General features: G+C 53.3%; 2 protein-coding genes across 3 annotated transcripts; both read left to right on the top strand.

The window, feature by feature from the left end:
• Positions 1–28: 28 nt before the first annotated feature.
• bop1 (BOP1 ribosomal biogenesis factor) lies at positions 29–15377 on the top strand. 2 transcript variants are annotated; one of them, XM_053446921.1, is made up of 17 exons: positions 29–208; positions 812–976; positions 1065–1169; positions 1474–1628; positions 1710–1827; positions 1983–2084; positions 12399–12611; positions 12707–12868; positions 12977–13057; positions 13195–13264; positions 13457–13589; positions 13984–14167; positions 14244–14535; positions 14621–14705; positions 14849–14956; positions 15038–15218; positions 15250–15377. In XM_053446921.1, exons 1-16 carry the CDS (start codon positions 80–82, stop codon positions 15189–15191), a joined length of 2256 nt encoding a protein of 751 aa, XP_053302896.1. In that variant the 5' UTR covers positions 29–79; the 3' UTR covers positions 15192–15218; positions 15250–15377. The 2 variants fall into 2 exon arrangements, with proteins under 2 accessions (XP_053302896.1, XP_053302895.1); XM_053446920.1 differs by having other exon boundaries at positions 15038–15377.
• Positions 15378–15751: 374 nt separating this feature from the next.
• ntaq1 (N-terminal glutamine amidase 1) lies at positions 15752–18105 on the top strand. Its single transcript, XM_053446994.1, has 6 exons — positions 15752–15861; positions 16305–16404; positions 16523–16573; positions 16668–16816; positions 17361–17485; positions 17577–18105. Exons 1-6 carry the CDS (start codon positions 15800–15802, stop codon positions 17702–17704), a joined length of 615 nt encoding a protein of 204 aa, XP_053302969.1. The 5' UTR covers positions 15752–15799; the 3' UTR covers positions 17705–18105.
• The last annotated feature ends 196 nt before the right edge of the window (positions 18106–18301 follow it).

An 18301-nucleotide genomic window follows, 5' to 3' on the forward strand; every position in this document is an offset into this window, starting at 1 on the left:
TGACGCTATGGAAAACGTAAAGCTCACTCCTCCTTCTTCGACGCATGACCTTTGACCCTGTATGCTCCCACGTGGGTGAATGGAGGGGAGAAGCAGCAACATGCGGAGCAACGAACAGAAAGAGGAGACGAAGAAAGAAGGGATGAAGAAGGTCCAAGAGAAGACGAAGAAGAGGAGTAAAGAAGAAGAAGAAGAAGAAGAGGAAGAGGTGAGACAGACAGACAGACAGGAGGAGGTGACCTGAGGAGGTGCAGGGAGCTAGCTGTTAGCATGCTAAACCAAAACACGTTGCTGTTCAACAGTCTCAGATAAAAGGTGAATAAATCTGAAGAAGAAACCAGACTGAGTCCAGATTCACTCCACAGCTGTTTATACTGCGACCAGCGAAGTGGATCGGATTCTAAACGGACTTCTGAATGGAAACAGCTCGTTAGCTCAGTTCTCACAATCAGGCTAATCTCAGCTAAAGCTAAATAACAGTGTGCTGGGATCACAGGGTGTAATGACCTGATGGGTCTGACTGGAGCTCGGTTCGACTGGGACCATGGAACCTTGGATCATTGTTCACTCATCTGACCTGAAGATCGACTCAATGACATTTATGTGTTTGAATCTGATGCTCAGAAGTTGCTCATATTCACGTTTCATCAATACTGTTATTGATTCTGTGGTGAAGTATTTTTACACAGACTTTTAAACTAAGTTTCAGAGACAAATAGAATCTTGTGTGTGTGATCTGTCCACTCTGTTAAAATCAGCTAGATTTTGAATTGAGTCTGGTGTCAGTCACTGAACCCTGTGTCTTCATCAGATCTTCAACCTCAAAGACAAACCTGCCCTGGAGGGGGAGGATGGGGATCTGTCCGACAGCGAGGACAGTGTTTACTCAGGACTGGAGGATTCTGGGAGTGACAGTGATGATGATGATGATGATGAAGAAGATGAGTTGATCCTGGACTCAGACCAGACTCAGCAGGTAGAGTTTAATCCAGACAGTTGATTGGCGGCTGGTGACTCACCTGTGTTCTCCTGTAGAACTTCACCTGTGTCCTGTTGTCCTGCAGACACCCGAGGGAAAGAAGAAGAAGAAGAAGAAGAAGAAGGAGGGAGGAGTGACAGAGGGAGAGAAGAAAGAAGATGAGTACGAACACGACTCTTCAGACGAGGAGGTGAGGCAAAACGACCAGCGTTCTTCTGGGTTCTGTAATGTTCTGTTGGGTTCCACAGGATCTCTGTTATTTTCTGTCTCTGCTCTGAGATGTTCTCCTGAGTTTCTCTGGGTTATTTGAACTTTCTGTTTGTTTGTTGATGATCTTTAGGGACTTTGTTCTGTGGGTTCTAATCAGCTCTCTGACGTTCTCTTGGTTTCTGTCCTGTGCTGTTGAATTCTCTGCAGGATTGTCTGATTTGGTTCTAAAGCCATCAGCAGTTCTGAATCATTCTACGTTCTCTGACGTTCTTGTTGTGTTGCAGGACATCAGGAACACTGTGGGGAACATTCCCATGGAGTGGTACAAAGACTTCCCTCACATTGGCTATGATCTGGACGGGAAGAAGATCCTTAAACCAATCAGGAACAAGGACGAGCTCGATGACTTCCTGGACAAAATGGAGAATCCAGACTACTGGTGAGCCTGCTAGCATGATACTAGCTCCTCCAATGGTTTAAAGAGAGAATGCTAACAATGCTAACGGCGATGTATCTGCAGGAGAACGGTCCATGACAAACAGACAGGAAGTGACATCGTCCTGTCAGACGAGCAGGTGGCGCTGGTTAACCGTCTTCAGAAAGGACAGTTTGGAGACGTCAACTTCAACGAGTACCAGGTACGTTCAGGTCATCACGAGGCTCCACCCCCTCAGCCTGAACATGTGACTCGGTTTCTGTCCAGTGCTGGACACCTGTTCATGTTGTTTAAGAACAAAGCTTGTCCACTCACTGCTCGGCCTCGTTCTTCTTCCTCGTTCTTCTTCCTCCTCAGCCCACGGTGGAGTTCTTCAGTAACGACGTGATGATTCATCCCGTCACCAACAGACCTGCTGACAAGCGCAGCTTCATCCCCTCACTGATCGAGAAGGAGAAGGTAGAACACACAGACGGCAGGGTGTCACCGAAACACCAGGCTGTCTCACCTGTCTGTCTCCCCCTCTCTCTCACCTGTCTGTCTCCCCCTCTCTCACCTGTCTGTCTCTCTCTCTCTCACCTGTCTGTCTCCCTCTCTCTCACCTGTCTGTCTCCCCCTCTCTCACCTGTCTGTCTCTCTCTCTCTCACCTGTCTGTCTCCCCCTCTCTCTCACCTGTCTGTCTCCCTCTCTCTCACCTGTCTGTCTCCCCCTCTCTCACCTGTCTGTCTCTCTCTCTCTCACCTGTCTGTCTCCCTCTCTCTCACCTGTCTGTCTCCCCCTCTCTCACCTGTCTGTCTCTCTCTCTCTCACCTGTCTGTCTCCCCCTCTCTCTCACCTGTCTGTCTCCCTCTCTCTCACCTGTCTGTCTCCCCCTCTCTCACCTGTCTCCCCCTCTCTCACCTGTCTCCCCCTCTCTCACCTGTCTGTCTCCCTCTCTCTTTCACCTGTCTGTCTCCCTCTCTCTCACCTGTCTGTCTCCCTCTCTCTCACCTGTCTGTCTCCCCCTCTCTCTCACCTGTCTGTCTCCCTCTCTCTCTCTCACCTGTCTGTCTCCCCCTCTCTCACCTGTCTGTCTCCCCCTCTCTCACCTGTCTCCCCCTCTCTCACCTGTCTCCCCCTCTCTCACCTGTCTCCCCCTCTCTCACCTGTCTCCCCCTCTCTCACCTGTCTGTCTCCCTCTCTCTTTCACCTGTCTGTCTCCCTCTCTCTCACCTGTCTGTCTCCCTCTCTCTCACCTGTCTGTCTCCCCCTCTCTCTCACCTGTCTGTCTCCCCCTCTCTCTCACCTGTCTGTCTCCCTCTCTCTCTCTCACCTGTCTGTCTCCCCCTCTCTCACCTGTCTGTCTCCCTCTCTCTCACCTGTCTGTCTCCCCCTCTCTCTCACCTGTCTGTCTCCCTCTCTCTCTCACCTGTCTGTCTCCCTCTCTCTCTCTCACCTGTCTGTCTCCCTCTCTCTCTCACCTGTCTGTCTCCCCGTCTCTCACCTGTCTGTCTCCCCCTCTCTCACCTGTCTGTCTCTCCCTCTCTCTCTCATCTGTCTGTCTCCCTCTCTCTCTCACCTGTCTGTCTCCCTCTCTCTCTCTCACCTGTCTGTCTCCCTCTCTCTCTCACCTGTCTGTCTCCCCGTCTCTCACCTGTCTGTCTCCCCCTCTCTCACCTGTCTGTCTCCCCCTCTCTCTCACCTGTCTGTCTCCCCCTCTCTCTCATCTGTCTGTCTCCCTCTCTCTCTCACCTGTCTGCCTCCCTCTCTCTCTCACCTGTCTGCCTCCCCCTCTCTCTCACCTGTCTGCCTCCCCCTCTCTCTCACCTGTCTGTCTCCCTCTCTCTCACCTGTCTGTCTCCCCCTCTCTCACCTGTCTGTCTCCCCCTCTCTCACCTGTCTGTCTCCCCCTCTCTCACCTGTCTGTCTCCCTGTCTCTCACCTGTCTGTCTCCCTCTCTCTCACCTGTCTGTCTCTCCCTCTCTCTCACCTGTCTGTCTCCCTCTCTCTCTCACCTGTCTGTCTCCCCCTCTCTCACCTGTCTGTCTCCCCCTCTCTCACCTGTCTGTCTCCCCCTCTCTCACCTGTCTGTCTCCCCCTCTCTCACCTGTCTGTCTCCCCGTCTCTCACCTGTCTGTCTCCCTCTCTCTCCCCTGTCTGTCTCCCTCTCTCTCTCACCTGTCTGTCTCTCCCTCTCTCTCTCACCTGTCTGTCTCCCTCTCTCTCACCTGTCTGTCTCTCCCTCTCTCTCACCTGTCTGTCTCTCCCTCTCTCTCACCTGTCTGTCTCCCTCTCTTTCTCACCTGTCTGTCTCTCCCTCTCTCTCTCACCTGTCTGTCTCCCTCTCTCTCTCACCTGTCTGTCTCCCTCTCTCTCACCTGTCTGTCTCCCTCTCTCACTCACCTGTCTGTCTCCCTCTCTCTCACCTGTCTGTCTCCCTCTCTGTCTCACCTGTCTGTCTCCCCCTCTCTCACCTGTCTGTCTCCCTCTCTCTCATCTGTCTGTCTCCCTCTCTCTCTCACCTGTCTGTCTCCCCCTCTCTCTCACCTGTCTGTCTCCCTCTCTCTCTCACCTGTCTGTCTCCCTCTCTCTCTCACCTGTCTGTCTCCCCCTCTCTCTCACCTGTCTGTCTCCCCCTCTCTCTCATCTGTCTGTCTCCCTCTCTCTCTCACCTGTCTGCCTCCCTCTCTCTCTCACCTGTCTGCCTCCCCCTCTCTCTCACCTGTCTGCCTCCCCCTCTCTCTCACCTGTCTGTCTCCCTCTCTCTCACCTGTCTGTCTCCCCCTCTCTCACCTGTCTGTCTCCCCCTCTCTCACCTGTCTGTCTCCCCCTCTCTCACCTGTCTGTCTCCCTGTCTCTCACCTGTCTGTCTCCCTGTCTCTCACCTGTCTGTCTCCCTCTCTCTCACCTGTCTGTCTCTCCCTCTCTCTCACCTGTCTGTCTCCCTCTCTCTCTCACCTGTCTGTCTCTCCCTCTCTCACCTGTCTGTCTCCCCCTCTCTCACCTGTCTGTCTCCCCCTCTCTCACCTGTCTGTCTCCCCCTCTCTCACCTGTCTGTCTCCCCGTCTCTCACCTGTCTGTCTCCCTCTCTCTCACCTGTCTGTCTCCCTCTCTCTCTCACCTGTCTGTCTCTCCCTCTCTCTCTCACCTGTCTGTCTCCCTCTCTCTCACCTGTCTGTCTCTCCCTCTCTCTCACCTGTCTGTCTCTCCCTCTCTCTCACCTGTCTGTCTCCCTCTCTTTCTCACCTGTCTGTCTCTCCCTCTCTCTCTCACCTGTCTGTCTCCCTCTCTCTCTCACCTGTCTGTCTCCCTCTCTCTCACCTGTCTGTCTCCCTCTCTCACTCACCTGTCTGTCTCCCTCTCTCTCACCTGTCTGTCTCCCTCTCTGTCTCACCTGTCTGTCTCCCCCTCTCTCACCTGTCTGTCTCCCTCTCTCTCATCTGTCTGTCTCCCTCTCTCTCTCACCTGTCTGTCTCCCCCTCTCTCTCACCTGTCTGTCTCCCTCTCTCTCTCACCTGTCTGTCTCCCTCTCTCTCTCACCTGTCTGTCTCCCTCTCTCTCACCTGTCTATCTCCCTCTCTCTCTCACCTGTCTGTCTCCCTCTCTCTCTCAGCTGTCTGTCTCCCTCTCTCTCTCAGCTGTCTGTCTCCCCCTCTCTCTCACCTGTCTGTCTCCCTCTCTCTCAACTGTCTGTCTCCCTCTCTCTCTCACCTGTCTGTCTCCCTCTCTCTCTCACCTGTCTGTCTCCCTCTCTCTCTCACCTGTCTGTCTCCCTCTCTCTCACCTGTCTGTCTCCCTCTCTCTCACCTGTCTGTCTCCCTCTCTCTCACCTGTCTGTCTCCCTCTCTCACTCACCTGTCTGTCTCCCTCTCTCTCACCTGTCTGTCTCCCTCTCTGTCTCACCTGTCTGTCTCCCCCTCTCTCACCTGTCTGTCTCCCTCTCTCTCATCTGTCTGTCTCCCTCTCTCTCTCACCTGTCTGTCTCCCCCTCTCTCTCACCTGTCTGTCTCCCTCTCTCTCTCACCTGTCTGTCTCCCTCTCTCTCACCTGTCTGTCTCCCTCTCTCTCACCTGTCTGTCTCCCTCTCTCTCTCAGCTGTCTGTCTCCCCCTCTCTCTCACCTGTCTGTCTCCCTCTCTCTCAACTGTCTGTCTCCCTCTCTCTCTCTCACCTGTCTGTCTCCCTCTCTCTCTCACCTGTCTGTCTCCCTCTCTCTTTCACCTGTCTGTCTCCCTGTCTCTCTCACCTGTCTGTCTCTCCCTCTCTCTCACCTGTCTGTCTCCCTCTCTCTCTCAACTGTCTGTCTCCCTCTCTCTCAACTGTCTGTCTCCCTCTCTCTCTCACCTGTCTGTCTCCCTCTCTCTCTCACCTGTCTGTCTCCCTCTCTCTCTCACCTGTCTGTCTCCCTCTCTCTCACCTGTCTGTCTCCCTCTCTCTCACCTGTCTGTCTCTCCCTCTCTCTCACCTGTCTGTCTCTCCCTCTCTCTCACCTGTCTGTCTCCCTCTCTTTCTCACCTGTCTGTCTCTCCCTCTCTCTCTCACCTGTCTGTCTCCCTCTCTCTCTCACCTGTCTGTCTCCCTCTCTCTCACCTGTCTGTCTCCCTCTCTCACTCACCTGTCTGTCTCCCTCTCTCTCACCTGTCTGTCTCCCTCTCTGTCTCACCTGTCTGTCTCCCCCTCTCTCACCTGTCTGTCTCCCTCTCTCTCATCTGTCTGTCTCCCTCTCTCTCTCACCTGTCTGTCTCCCCCTCTCTCTCACCTGTCTGTCTCCCTCTCTCTCTCACCTGTCTGTCTCCCTCTCTCTCTCACCTGTCTGTCTCCCCCTCTCTCTCACCTGTCTGTCTCCCCCTCTCTCTCATCTGTCTGTCTCCCTCTCTCTCTCACCTGTCTGCCTCCCTCTCTCTCTCACCTGTCTGCCTCCCCCTCTCTCTCACCTGTCTGCCTCCCCCTCTCTCTCACCTGTCTGTCTCCCTCTCTCTCACCTGTCTGTCTCCCCCTCTCTCACCTGTCTGTCTCCCCCTCTCTCACCTGTCTGTCTCCCCCTCTCTCACCTGTCTGTCTCCCTGTCTCTCACCTGTCTGTCTCCCTCTCTCTCACCTGTCTGTCTCTCCCTCTCTCTCACCTGTCTGTCTCCCTCTCTCTCTCACCTGTCTGTCTCTCCCTCTCTCACCTGTCTGTCTCCCCCTCTCTCACCTGTCTGTCTCCCCCTCTCTCACCTGTCTGTCTCCCCCTCTCTCACCTGTCTGTCTCCCCGTCTCTCACCTGTCTGTCTCCCTCTCTCTCACCTGTCTGTCTCCCTCTCTCTCTCACCTGTCTGTCTCTCCCTCTCTCTCTCACCTGTCTGTCTCCCTCTCTCTCACCTGTCTGTCTCTCCCTCTCTCTCACCTGTCTGTCTCTCCCTCTCTCTCACCTGTCTGTCTCCCTCTCTTTCTCACCTGTCTGTCTCTCCCTCTCTCTCTCACCTGTCTGTCTCCCTCTCTCTCTCACCTGTCTGTCTCCCTCTCTCTCACCTGTCTGTCTCCCTCTCTCACTCACCTGTCTGTCTCCCTCTCTCTCACCTGTCTGTCTCCCTCTCTGTCTCACCTGTCTGTCTCCCCCTCTCTCACCTGTCTGTCTCCCTCTCTCTCATCTGTCTGTCTCCCTCTCTCTCACCTGTCTGTCTCCCCCTCTCTCTCACCTGTCTGTCTCCCTCTCTCTCTCACCTGTCTGTCTCCCTCTCTCTCTCACCTGTCTGTCTCCCTCTCTCTCACCTGTCTGTCTCCCTCTCTCTCTCACCTGTCTGTCTCCCTCTCTCTCTCAGCTGTCTGTCTCCCCCTCTCTCTCACCTGTCTGTCTCCCTCTCTCTCAACTGTCTGTCTCCCTCTCTCTCTCACCTGTCTGTCTCCCTCTCTCTCTCACCTGTCTGTCTCCCTCTCTCTCACCTGTCTGTCTCCCTCTCTCTCACCTGTCTGTCTCCCTCTCTCTCACCTGTCTGTCTCCCTCTCTCACTCACCTGTCTGTCTCCCTCTCTCTCACCTGTCTGTCTCCCTCTCTGTCTCACCTGTCTGTCTCCCCCTCTCTCACCTGTCTGTCTCCCTCTCTCTCATCTGTCTGTCTCCCTCTCTCTCTCACCTGTCTGTCTCCCCCTCTCTCTCACCTGTCTGTCTCCCTCTCTCTCTCACCTGTCTGTCTCCCTCTCTCTCTCACCTGTCTGTCTCCCTCTCTCTCACCTGTCTGTCTCCCTCTCTCTCACCTGTCTGTCTCCCTCTCTCTCTCAGCTGTCTGTCTCCCCCTCTCTCTCACCTGTCTGTCTCCCTCTCTCTCAACTGTCTGTCTCCCTCTCTCTCTCTCACCTGTCTGTCTCCCTCTCTCTCTCACCTGTCTGTCTCCCTCTCTCTTTCACCTGTCTGTCTCCCTGTCTCTCTCACCTGTCTGTCTCTCCCTCTCTCTCACCTGTCTGTCTCCCTCTCTCTCTCAACTGTCTGTCTCCCCCTCTCTCAACTGTCTGTCTCCCCCTCTCTCTCACCTGTCTGTTTTCCTCTCTCTCACCTGTCTGTCTCCCCCTCTCTCTCACCTGTCTGTCTCCCTCTCTCTTCCACCTGTCTGTCTCCCCCTCTCTCTCACCTGTCTGTCTCCCCCTCTCTCACCTGTCTGTCTCCCCCTCTCTCACCTGTCTGTCTCCCCGTCTCTCACCTGTCTGTCTCCCTCTCTCTCACCTGTCTGTCTCCCTCTCTCTCTCACCTGTCTGTCTCTCCCTCTCTCTCTCACCTGTCTGTCTCCCTCTCTCTCACCTGTCTGTCTCTCCCTCTCTCTCACCTGTCTGTCTCTCCCTCTCTCTCACCTGTCTGTCTCCCTCTCTTTCTCACCTGTCTGTCTCTCCCTCTCTCTCTCACCTGTCTGTCTCCCTCTCTCTCTCACCTGTCTGTCTCCCTCTCTCTCACCTGTCTGTCTCCCTCTCTCACTCACCTGTCTGTCTCCCTCTCTCTCACCTGTCTGTCTCCCTCTCTGTCTCACCTGTCTGTCTCCCCCTCTCTCACCTGTCTGTCTCCCTCTCTCTCATCTGTCTGTCTCCCTCTCTCTCTCACCTGTCTGTCTCCCCCTCTCTCTCACCTGTCTGTCTCCCTCTCTCTCTCACCTGTCTGTCTCCCTCTCTCTCTCACCTGTCTGTCTCCCTCTCTCTCACCTGTCTGTCTCCCTCTCTCTCTCACCTGTCTGTCTCCCTCTCTCTCTCAGCTGTCTGTCTCCCTCTCTCTCTCAGCTGTCTGTCTCCCCCTCTCTCTCACCTGTCTGTCTCCCTCTCTCTCAACTGTCTGTCTCCCTCTCTCTCTCACCTGTCTGTCTCCCTCTCTCTCTCACCTGTCTGTCTCCCTCTCTCTCTCACCTGTCTGTCTCCCTCTCTCTCACCTGTCTGTCTCCCTCTCTCTCACCTGTCTGTCTCCCTCTCTCTCACCTGTCTGTCTCCCTCTCTCACTCACCTGTCTGTCTCCCTCTCTCTCACCTGTCTGTCTCCCTCTCTGTCTCACCTGTCTGTCTCCCCCTCTCTCACCTGTCTGTCTCCCTCTCTCTCATCTGTCTGTCTCCCTCTCTCTCTCACCTGTCTGTCTCCCCCTCTCTCTCACCTGTCTGTCTCCCTCTCTCTCTCACCTGTCTGTCTCCCTCTCTCTCACCTGTCTGTCTCCCTCTCTCTCACCTGTCTGTCTCCCTCTCTCTCTCAGCTGTCTGTCTCCCCCTCTCTCTCACCTGTCTGTCTCCCTCTCTCTCAACTGTCTGTCTCCCTCTCTCTCTCTCACCTGTCTGTCTCCCTCTCTCTCTCACCTGTCTGTCTCCCTCTCTCTTTCACCTGTCTGTCTCCCTGTCTCTCTCACCTGTCTGTCTCTCCCTCTCTCTCACCTGTCTGTCTCCCTCTCTCTCTCAACTGTCTGTCTCCCTCTCTCTCAACTGTCTGTCTCCCTCTCTCTCTCACCTGTCTGTCTCCCTCTCTCTCTCACCTGTCTGTCTCCCTCTCTCTCTCACCTGTCTGTCTCCCTCTCTCTCACCTGTCTGTCTCCCTCTCTCTCACCTGTCTGTCTCTCCCTCTCTCTCACCTGTCTGTCTCTCCCTCTCTCTCACCTGTCTGTCTCCCTCTCTTTCTCACCTGTCTGTCTCTCCCTCTCTCTCTCACCTGTCTGTCTCCCTCTCTCTCTCACCTGTCTGTCTCCCTCTCTCTCACCTGTCTGTCTCCCTCTCTCACTCACCTGTCTGTCTCCCTCTCTCTCACCTGTCTGTCTCCCTCTCTGTCTCACCTGTCTGTCTCCCCCTCTCTCACCTGTCTGTCTCCCTCTCTCTCATCTGTCTGTCTCCCTCTCTCTCTCACCTGTCTGTCTCCCCCTCTCTCTCACCTGTCTGTCTCCCTCTCTCTCTCACCTGTCTGTCTCCCTCTCTCTCTCACCTGTCTGTCTCCCCCTCTCTCTCACCTGTCTGTCTCCCCCTCTCTCTCATCTGTCTGTCTCCCTCTCTCTCTCACCTGTCTGCCTCCCTCTCTCTCACCTGTCTGCCTCCCCCTCTCTCTCACCTGTCTGCCTCCCCCTCTCTCTCACCTGTCTGTCTCCCTCTCTCTCACCTGTCTGTCTCCCCCTCTCTCACCTGTCTGTCTCCCCCTCTCTCACCTGTCTGTCTCCCCCTCTCTCACCTGTCTGTCTCCCTGTCTCTCACCTGTCTGTCTCCCTCTCTCTCACCTGTCTGTCTCTCCCTCTCTCTCACCTGTCTGTCTCCCTCTCTCTCTCACCTGTCTGTCTCTCCCTCTCTCACCTGTCTGTCTCCCCCTCTCTCACCTGTCTGTCTCCCCCTCTCTCACCTGTCTGTCTCCCCCTCTCTCACCTGTCTGTCTCCCCCTCTCTCACCTGTCTGTCTCCCCGTCTCTCACCTGTCTGTCTCCCTCTCTCTCACCTGTCTGTCTCCCTCTCTCTCTCACCTGTCTGTCTCTCCCTCTCTCTCTCACCTGTCTGTCTCCCTCTCTCTCACCTGTCTGTCTCTCCCTCTCTCTCACCTGTCTGTCTCTCCCTCTCTCTCACCTGTCTGTCTCCCTCTCTTTCTCACCTGTCTGTCTCTCCCTCTCTCTCTCACCTGTCTGTCTCCCTCTCTCTCTCACCTGTCTGTCTCCCTCTCTCTCACCTGTCTGTCTCCCTCTCTCACTCACCTGTCTGTCTCCCTCTCTCTCACCTGTCTGTCTCCCTCTCTGTCTCACCTGTCTGTCTCCCCCTCTCTCACCTGTCTGTCTCCCTCTCTCTCATCTGTCTGTCTCCCTCTCTCTCACCTGTCTGTCTCCCCCTCTCTCTCACCTGTCTGTCTCCCTCTCTCTCTCACCTGTCTGTCTCCCTCTCTCTCTCACCTGTCTGTCTCCCTCTCTCTCACCTGTCTGTCTCCCTCTCTCTCTCACCTGTCTGTCTCCCTCTCTCTCTCAGCTGTCTGTCTCCCCCTCTCTCTCACCTGTCTGTCTCCCTCTCTCTCAACTGTCTGTCTCCCTCTCTCTCTCACCTGTCTGTCTCCCTCTCTCTCTCACCTGTCTGTCTCCCTCTCTCTCACCTGTCTGTCTCCCTCTCTCTCACCTGTCTGTCTCCCTCTCTCTCACCTGTCTGTCTCCCTCTCTCACTCACCTGTCTGTCTCCCTCTCTCTCACCTGTCTGTCTCCCTCTCTGTCTCACCTGTCTGTCTCCCCCTCTCTCACCTGTCTGTCTCCCTCTCTCTCATCTGTCTGTCTCCCTCTCTCTCTCACCTGTCTGTCTCCCCCTCTCTCTCACCTGTCTGTCTCCCTCTCTCTCTCACCTGTCTGTCTCCCTCTCTCTCTCACCTGTCTGTCTCCCTCTCTCTCACCTGTCTGTCTCCCTCTCTCTCTCAGCTGTCTGTCTCCCCCTCTCTCTCACCTGTCTGTCTCCCTCTCTCTCAACTGTCTGTCTCCCTCTCTCTCTCTCACCTGTCTGTCTCCCTCTCTCTCTCACCTGTCTGTCTCCCTCTCTCTTTCACCTGTCTGTCTCCCTGTCTCTCTCACCTGTCTGTCTCTCCCTCTCTCTCACCTGTCTGTCTCCCTCTCTCTCTCAACTGTCTGTCTCCCCCTCTCTCAACTGTCTGTCTCCCCCTCTCTCTCACCTGTCTGTTTTCCTCTCTCTCACCTGTCTGTCTCCCCCTCTCTCTCACCTGTCTGTCTCCCTCTCTCTTCCACCTGTCTGTCTCCCCCTCTCTCTCACCTGTCTGTCTCCCCCTCTCTCTCACCTGTCTGTCTCCCTCTCTCTCACCTGTCTGTCTCCCTCTCTCTCACCTGTCTGTCTCCCTCTCTCTCTCACCTGTCTGTCTCCCTCTCTCTTTCACCTGTCTGTCTCCCTGTCTCTCTCACCTGTCTGTCTCTCCCTCTCTCTCACCTGTCTGTCTCCCTCTCTCTCTCAACTGTCTGTCTCCCCCTCTCTCAACTGTCTGTCTCCCCCTCTCTCTCACCTGTCTGTCTCCCTCTCTCTCACCTGTCTGTCTCCCTCTCTCTCACCTGTCTGTCTCCCCCTCTCTCTCACCTGTCTGTCTCCCTCTCTCTTCCACCTGTCTGTCTCCCCCTCTCTCTCACCTGTCTGTCTCCCTCTCTCTCACCTGTCTGTCTCCCTCTCTCTCACCTGTCTGTCTCCCTCTCTCTCACCTGTCTGTCTCCCTCTCTCTCACCTGTCTGTCTCCCTCTCTCTCACCTGTCTGTCTCCCTCTCTCTTACCTGTCTGTCTCCCCGTCTCTCACCTGTCTGTCTCCCTCTCTCTCACCTATCTCTCTCCCCCTCTCTCACCTGTCTCTCTCATTTTCCCCCAGGTATCTAAACTGGTCCATGCGATAAAGATGGGCTGGATCAAACCTCGACGGGTGCAGGAGGACACTCGGGGTAATTTCTACGACCTCTGGGCAAGTGAAGACACGTCCATCCTGGCCAGACATAAGATGCACCTCCCCGCCCCCAAGATCCCACTACCTGGTCACCATGAGTCCTACAACCCCCCACCTGAGTACCTGTTCACCGAAGAGGAGGTATGTCACATGACGAGGATCTCACCTGTTTGACTCCCCCGTTATAGAACAGATAGAACATCTCTCTCTCTCTCTCTCTCTCTCTCTCTCTGCAGCTCGCTCTGTGGGAACAGCAGGATCCGTCAGACAGGAAGTGGCCATTTGTTCCGAAGAGGTTCTCGAGCCTCCGGCAGGTCCCGGCATTTCCTCGTTTCCTCCACGAGAGGTTTGAGCGCTGCCTCGACCTTTACCTGTGTCCCCGACAGAGGAAGATGAGGGTAGCTAGCATCAGTTTCCCCGTGATAAACAGATAATAAGAAAAGCTCCTGCAGCCAATCAGAGCACAGTGTGTCTGTGGAGGTGATCATCGATCTGTGTGTTTTCAGGTGAACGTAAATCCAGAGGATTTGATCCCAAAACTTCCCAAACCCAGAGACCTGCAGCCGTTCCCCACCACGCAGTCGCTGGTACGTCCACGTGTTTGTCTTCTTACTGATCTGAGGACACGTGTCCAGTGTCCCCTGAGGACGGTCACACACACTGCCAGCAAGCAGGCGACTTACTGCCGTCATGTCATCTGTTGTGTGTGTGTGTGTGTTTTCAGGTTTACCGGGGGCACAGCGGTCTGGTTCGCTCCATCAGTGTGTCTCCATCAGGACAGTGGCTCGCTTCAGGTAACCAATCACACACTCCGCCTGTATGACATCATGCTGCTGGTGGATTGGGGGAGTGGCCTCTGCTTGTTAACGCTGTACACAGTCCAGTGTCTCACTGTAAATGTGTCCTGTGATGGCTGTTGGCCAGTGAAATGCACCATGGGAGTTGTAGTTACTTGCTCAGCTTGTGCTGGTTCTGTGTTCATCCAGGTTCTGATGATGCTTCTGTGAGGTTCTGGGAGGTGTGTTCATCTCGCTGTCTGAAGACAATCCAGGTGGGTGGAGCTGTGAAGAGCATCACCTGGAACCCAAACCCTTCTGTCTGCCTGCTGGCGGTCGCAGTGTAAGTACCAGCCCGTCCCACTGTGTGCGACCTGTTGTGTTCGTCCCACTGTGTGCGACCTGTTGTGTTCGTCCCACTGTGTGCAACCTGTTGTGTTCGTCCCACTGTGTGCGACCTGTTGTGTTCGTCCCACTGTGTGCGACCTGTTGTGTTCGTCCCACTGTGTGCAACCTGTTGTGTTCGTCCCACTGTGTGCGACCTGTTGTGTCCGTCCCACTGTGTGCGACCTGTTGTGTTCATCCCACTGTGTGCGACCTGTTGTGTCCGTCCCACTGTGTGCGACCTGTTGTGTCCGTCCCACTGTGTGCGACCTGTTGTGTTCATCCCACTGTGTGCGACCTGATGAGTTCCACATGTTCCACTGAGTGAGGACTTGTCTCTCTCTCTGTTGCAGGGACTCCGTGGTGTTGATCCTGTCTCCCTCTCTGGCAGACAAACAGGTCGTGTCATCGTCAGAGCGACTCCTCTCAGGTCCGCAGGAGGCGGGGTCAACAGAGGAGGCTGGCACTGTCACCTGGAGTGACACTGAGGGGGAGGAGCTAAACCAGGGGATCCGCCTCAAAATCCAACATCCCAAAGTGAGAGCGCACTGATTGATTTTAGAATCCTTATCGATACCTGAGCTCCACTAACTGGTCACTGTTGATCCCTCAGGCTGTCCACCAGGTAGCTTGGCATGCTAAGGGCGACTACCTGGCGTCCGTGATGCCGGATCACTCGAGCCATCTGCAGGTGTTCATCCACCAGCTGAGCAAGAGACGCAGTCAGAACCCCTTCAGGAAGAACAAAGGCCTGGTTCAGTGTGTATCCTTCCACCCGGTTCGGCCCTACTTCTTTGTGGCCACGCAGCGCTCTGTCCGGATCTACAACTTGGTCAAACAGGAAATGACCAAAAAGCTACAGGCAAACTCCAAGTGGATCTCCAGCATGGCCGTCCACCCTGGAGGTACCGCAGCAGCTCCACCTCGACACCACATTCACTACAACTCCTCTGTGACTGTTGGAATCACTGTCTCACTTTCTGCCCTAAGGTGATCATGTGATCTGTGGAAGTTACGACTGTAGACTGAGCTGGTTTGATCTCGACCTCTCAACCAAACCCTACAAGATGTTACGGTACAGTCATCTCCTGTCAATCAAACCCCTAACCCTAGCTGAAATGATCATTTGGTCCTAAATTAATTTACAGGTTTTGATTGTTCCTTCTGTGTGTTGTAATTGTGTTGGTATTGAACACATTTATCACTTCCTGTCTGCAGACACCATAAAAAGGCAGTGAGGGGTGTGGCCTATCACAGAACTTACCCGTTGTTTGCGTCAGCGTCTGATGATGGATCAGTGATCGTCTGTCACGGGACTGTTTACAAGTAAGACACACACTCGTATACACACAACTGTGATACACAGATACACAGATGAATGCTAACACCTCCCCCCCCCCCCTCCAGTGACCTGCTGCAGAACCCGTTGATCGTCCCGGTGAAGGTCCTCAGAGGTCATGTGATCACTCACGACCTTGGTGTTCTGGATGTGACCTTCCACCCCACACAGCCCTGGGTCTTCTCTTCTGGTGCGGACGCGACCATCCGCCTATTTACCTAGCAACCTGCTCGACAACCCACCAGTAACCTAGCAACCTGCTCGACAACCCACCAGTGACCTGACCAGCAGCTCCCTGACGAGGTTGCTAGGATACAAGCTGTTGTAGAAACTTCGTTTTTGACTGTTTTCACTTTTAACCTCAAAACTGTTTTTGTCTTTGTCATTAATTAAACCCAAACTTTCTGACCTGTTTGTTGTGTTGATTTATTTTGTTGTGTTTGTTGCATCATCAGCTGTGTGTTGTCTTTTCTGCTGCCAGAAACTGAACCACACGACAGTTACAGTCAGTTAAATGTTTAAAGCGGTTTATAGAATATAAACAAACAGTTTACTTAAATAAAACTAAAGCTCCGTCCATCAATTAAAGAGGTTAAGAGTTTTATTTTGAAGTGTGCATTTGACTAGAACAGGTTCAGTTAAAAAAGAACTGCACGAAAATACGAAATACACCACAGCAGATTTGCTAATGTTAATTTATGGTCGAGAGTTGTTAGTTTTCATCAACTCACAGAAATCACGTTTAAAAAAAGATCTCACTGGACTTTTAATGTGATAGGGCACAGTCTACAGGATGTGACGTATTACAACTACTTCCAGGAAGCCTCGACATGAAGCTTGAGGACGGAATCACACCGACCCGCGAAAACTGCGTCTACAGCAGCTGTTACTGGTAAATACTGATCGACCAGTCTGATCACCAGTACACCAGTCTGACCAGCTGACTCGACCGGTCGGATCAGCCGACTGGAAACGTCAGGTCAATAGCCTGTGTGTGTGTGTGTGTGTGTGTGTGTGTGTGTGTGTGGAGGCCAGAGGCTTCTTTCAAAATAAAATGCAGCTCTTTGAATTCTTGCTGGTTCCACATCAAACAGTAAACAAACAGATGAAAGCTGAAGCAGATATTTTATTTTCTTTGTTAAATAACGTTTCCCTTCATGAGCTTTCTGTCCAAAACTATTGTGATGGCTTGTTCGAACCGGGTTCTCCAGCTGATTCTAACACCTGATTGGCTGCTGAGTGCTGGTCCAAACATCATTGATTCGAGTTTGTTCTGACTGTTCTCCGGGTTCTGCTGGTGTCTGACTGGTTCTGTTGCATGTTCTTGTTTTAAAGTGAAGAAAATGTTTGGAAACTTTGCGAGTTCGTCAAGAAGGAGAGAACCGCACCTCTGGAACATCTGTCTGTGGTTTTCATCTCAAATGAGAACCGAATGGTGAGAACTCTACAGAACGTCCACATCTCTCAGGCTGTCAGAAGTCTATGTTGTGTTCTTGAGAAGCACCGGTCTGGTTCTAGAGCTGATGTCAGTAACGTTCTCTGTTCTCCGTCAGGTTCCTCTGTGGAAACAGAAGTCTGCACGTGGAGACCAGCCGGTGATCTGGGTCTGTGATTATACTGTGTTTTTGATGATGTCACAGACAAGGAACAGTAATTATGTCATGGTCATGTAACTGATGACATCACCGTGCATTTCAGGACTATCATGTGATCTTGATGGTCAGAGGTCTTCAGTCGGACGCTGTAGTTTATGATTTGGACTCTGAGCTGTCGTTTCCCTGCAGCCTGAAACTGTACAGCGCCAAGGCCCTCCGGTCGGACCGCAGCATCAGACCCGAGTACCACAGGTAGCCTGAACAACACAACCCGACAGAAACACACCGGAACACACACCTGAACACACACCTGAACAGAAACACACCTCAACACACACCTGAACAACACAACCCAACAGAAACACACCGGAACACACACCTGAACAACACAACCCGACAGAAACACACCTCAACAACACACCTGAACAACACAACCCGACAGAAACACACCGGAACACACACCTGAACAACACAACCCGACAGAAACACACCGGAACACACACCTGAACAACACAACCCGACAGAAACACACCGGAACACACACCTGAACAACACAACCCGACAGAAACACACCGGAACACACACCTGAACAACACAACCCGACAGAAACACACCTGAACACACACCTGAACAGAAACACACCTGAACACACACCTGAACAACACAACCCGACAGAAACACACCTGAACACACACCTGAACGCCACAGAACAACTGAACAACACACCTCAACAGAAACACACCTGCACAGAAACACACCTTAATACCACGGGTATCACACTCTTCTCTTCTAACAGGAAGTTGCGTGTCGTACCTGCTGACAGCTTCCTGTTGAACTTTGCGTCTGATCGATCTCACATGAAAGCGCCCGACGGGTCCTGGAAGATGCCGCCCCCCCCATACCCCCCCATTCACACAGCAGGTCCCATGTCGCCTCCTGTCACTTCAGCATGCGATCATGATGTATACCATGTGACCGTGTGATGACATGCTGTGATGCGTTTCCTCCTCAGAGAGTCACATGAACCTGGATGACTTCATCAGCATGGACCCTGCGGTCGGCTGGGGGGCGGTCCTCAGTCTGGATCACTTCCTGCGGAGCTACGCAGAAAACTCTTCATCATCATCATCATCATCGTAGCTGTCGCTGCAGACCTTCATGTTCTGGGATTTCGAAGAGTCGGACACATGTGGACATACAAACTTTTAGCTACAACTTCTGCTGAGCATGATCATGAGCTTCAGCAGCAACAGCAGTGGATGCTCACGGGTCAGAAACATTCAAAATAACTCAAGCTGGAGGTCAGAAGATAAACCAGTCTGATGGTTCTGTTCCCAGGAGAGTTCACACGTTAAAGGAACAGACACAGAGACTCACCTGTCTGTTCCTTCACACACCGGGTTTATCATTTCCTGGTTTGAATCATAGACCAATAAAGTTTGATGGCATGAGGTCAAATCATATCAAGCGCCCCCTGGCTGCTGAATGGTATTGGTCACTAATCTGAAAAAGTGGACATTAAATAAATGTTTTAAAAAATGCTTTGTGTCATTTCAGGTCGTTCTTATCACTGATGTTTGTTCCACTGATCAGTTTGGTTTGAATCAGTTATTAGATGATATAAAATCAGGCGGATTCAGCAGGATCAACACGCCTCCACTCCACCGTCACTTCTCAGACTGTGAATGTCCTCAGAATAAGATGGCAGCGTTTCCATCAGATGTTAGTGTAGTGTTG

Source organism: Pleuronectes platessa, chromosome 18, assembly GCF_947347685.1.
Source record: "Pleuronectes platessa chromosome 18, fPlePla1.1, whole genome shotgun sequence".
Taxonomy (NCBI): domain Eukaryota; kingdom Metazoa; phylum Chordata; class Actinopteri; order Pleuronectiformes; family Pleuronectidae; genus Pleuronectes; species Pleuronectes platessa.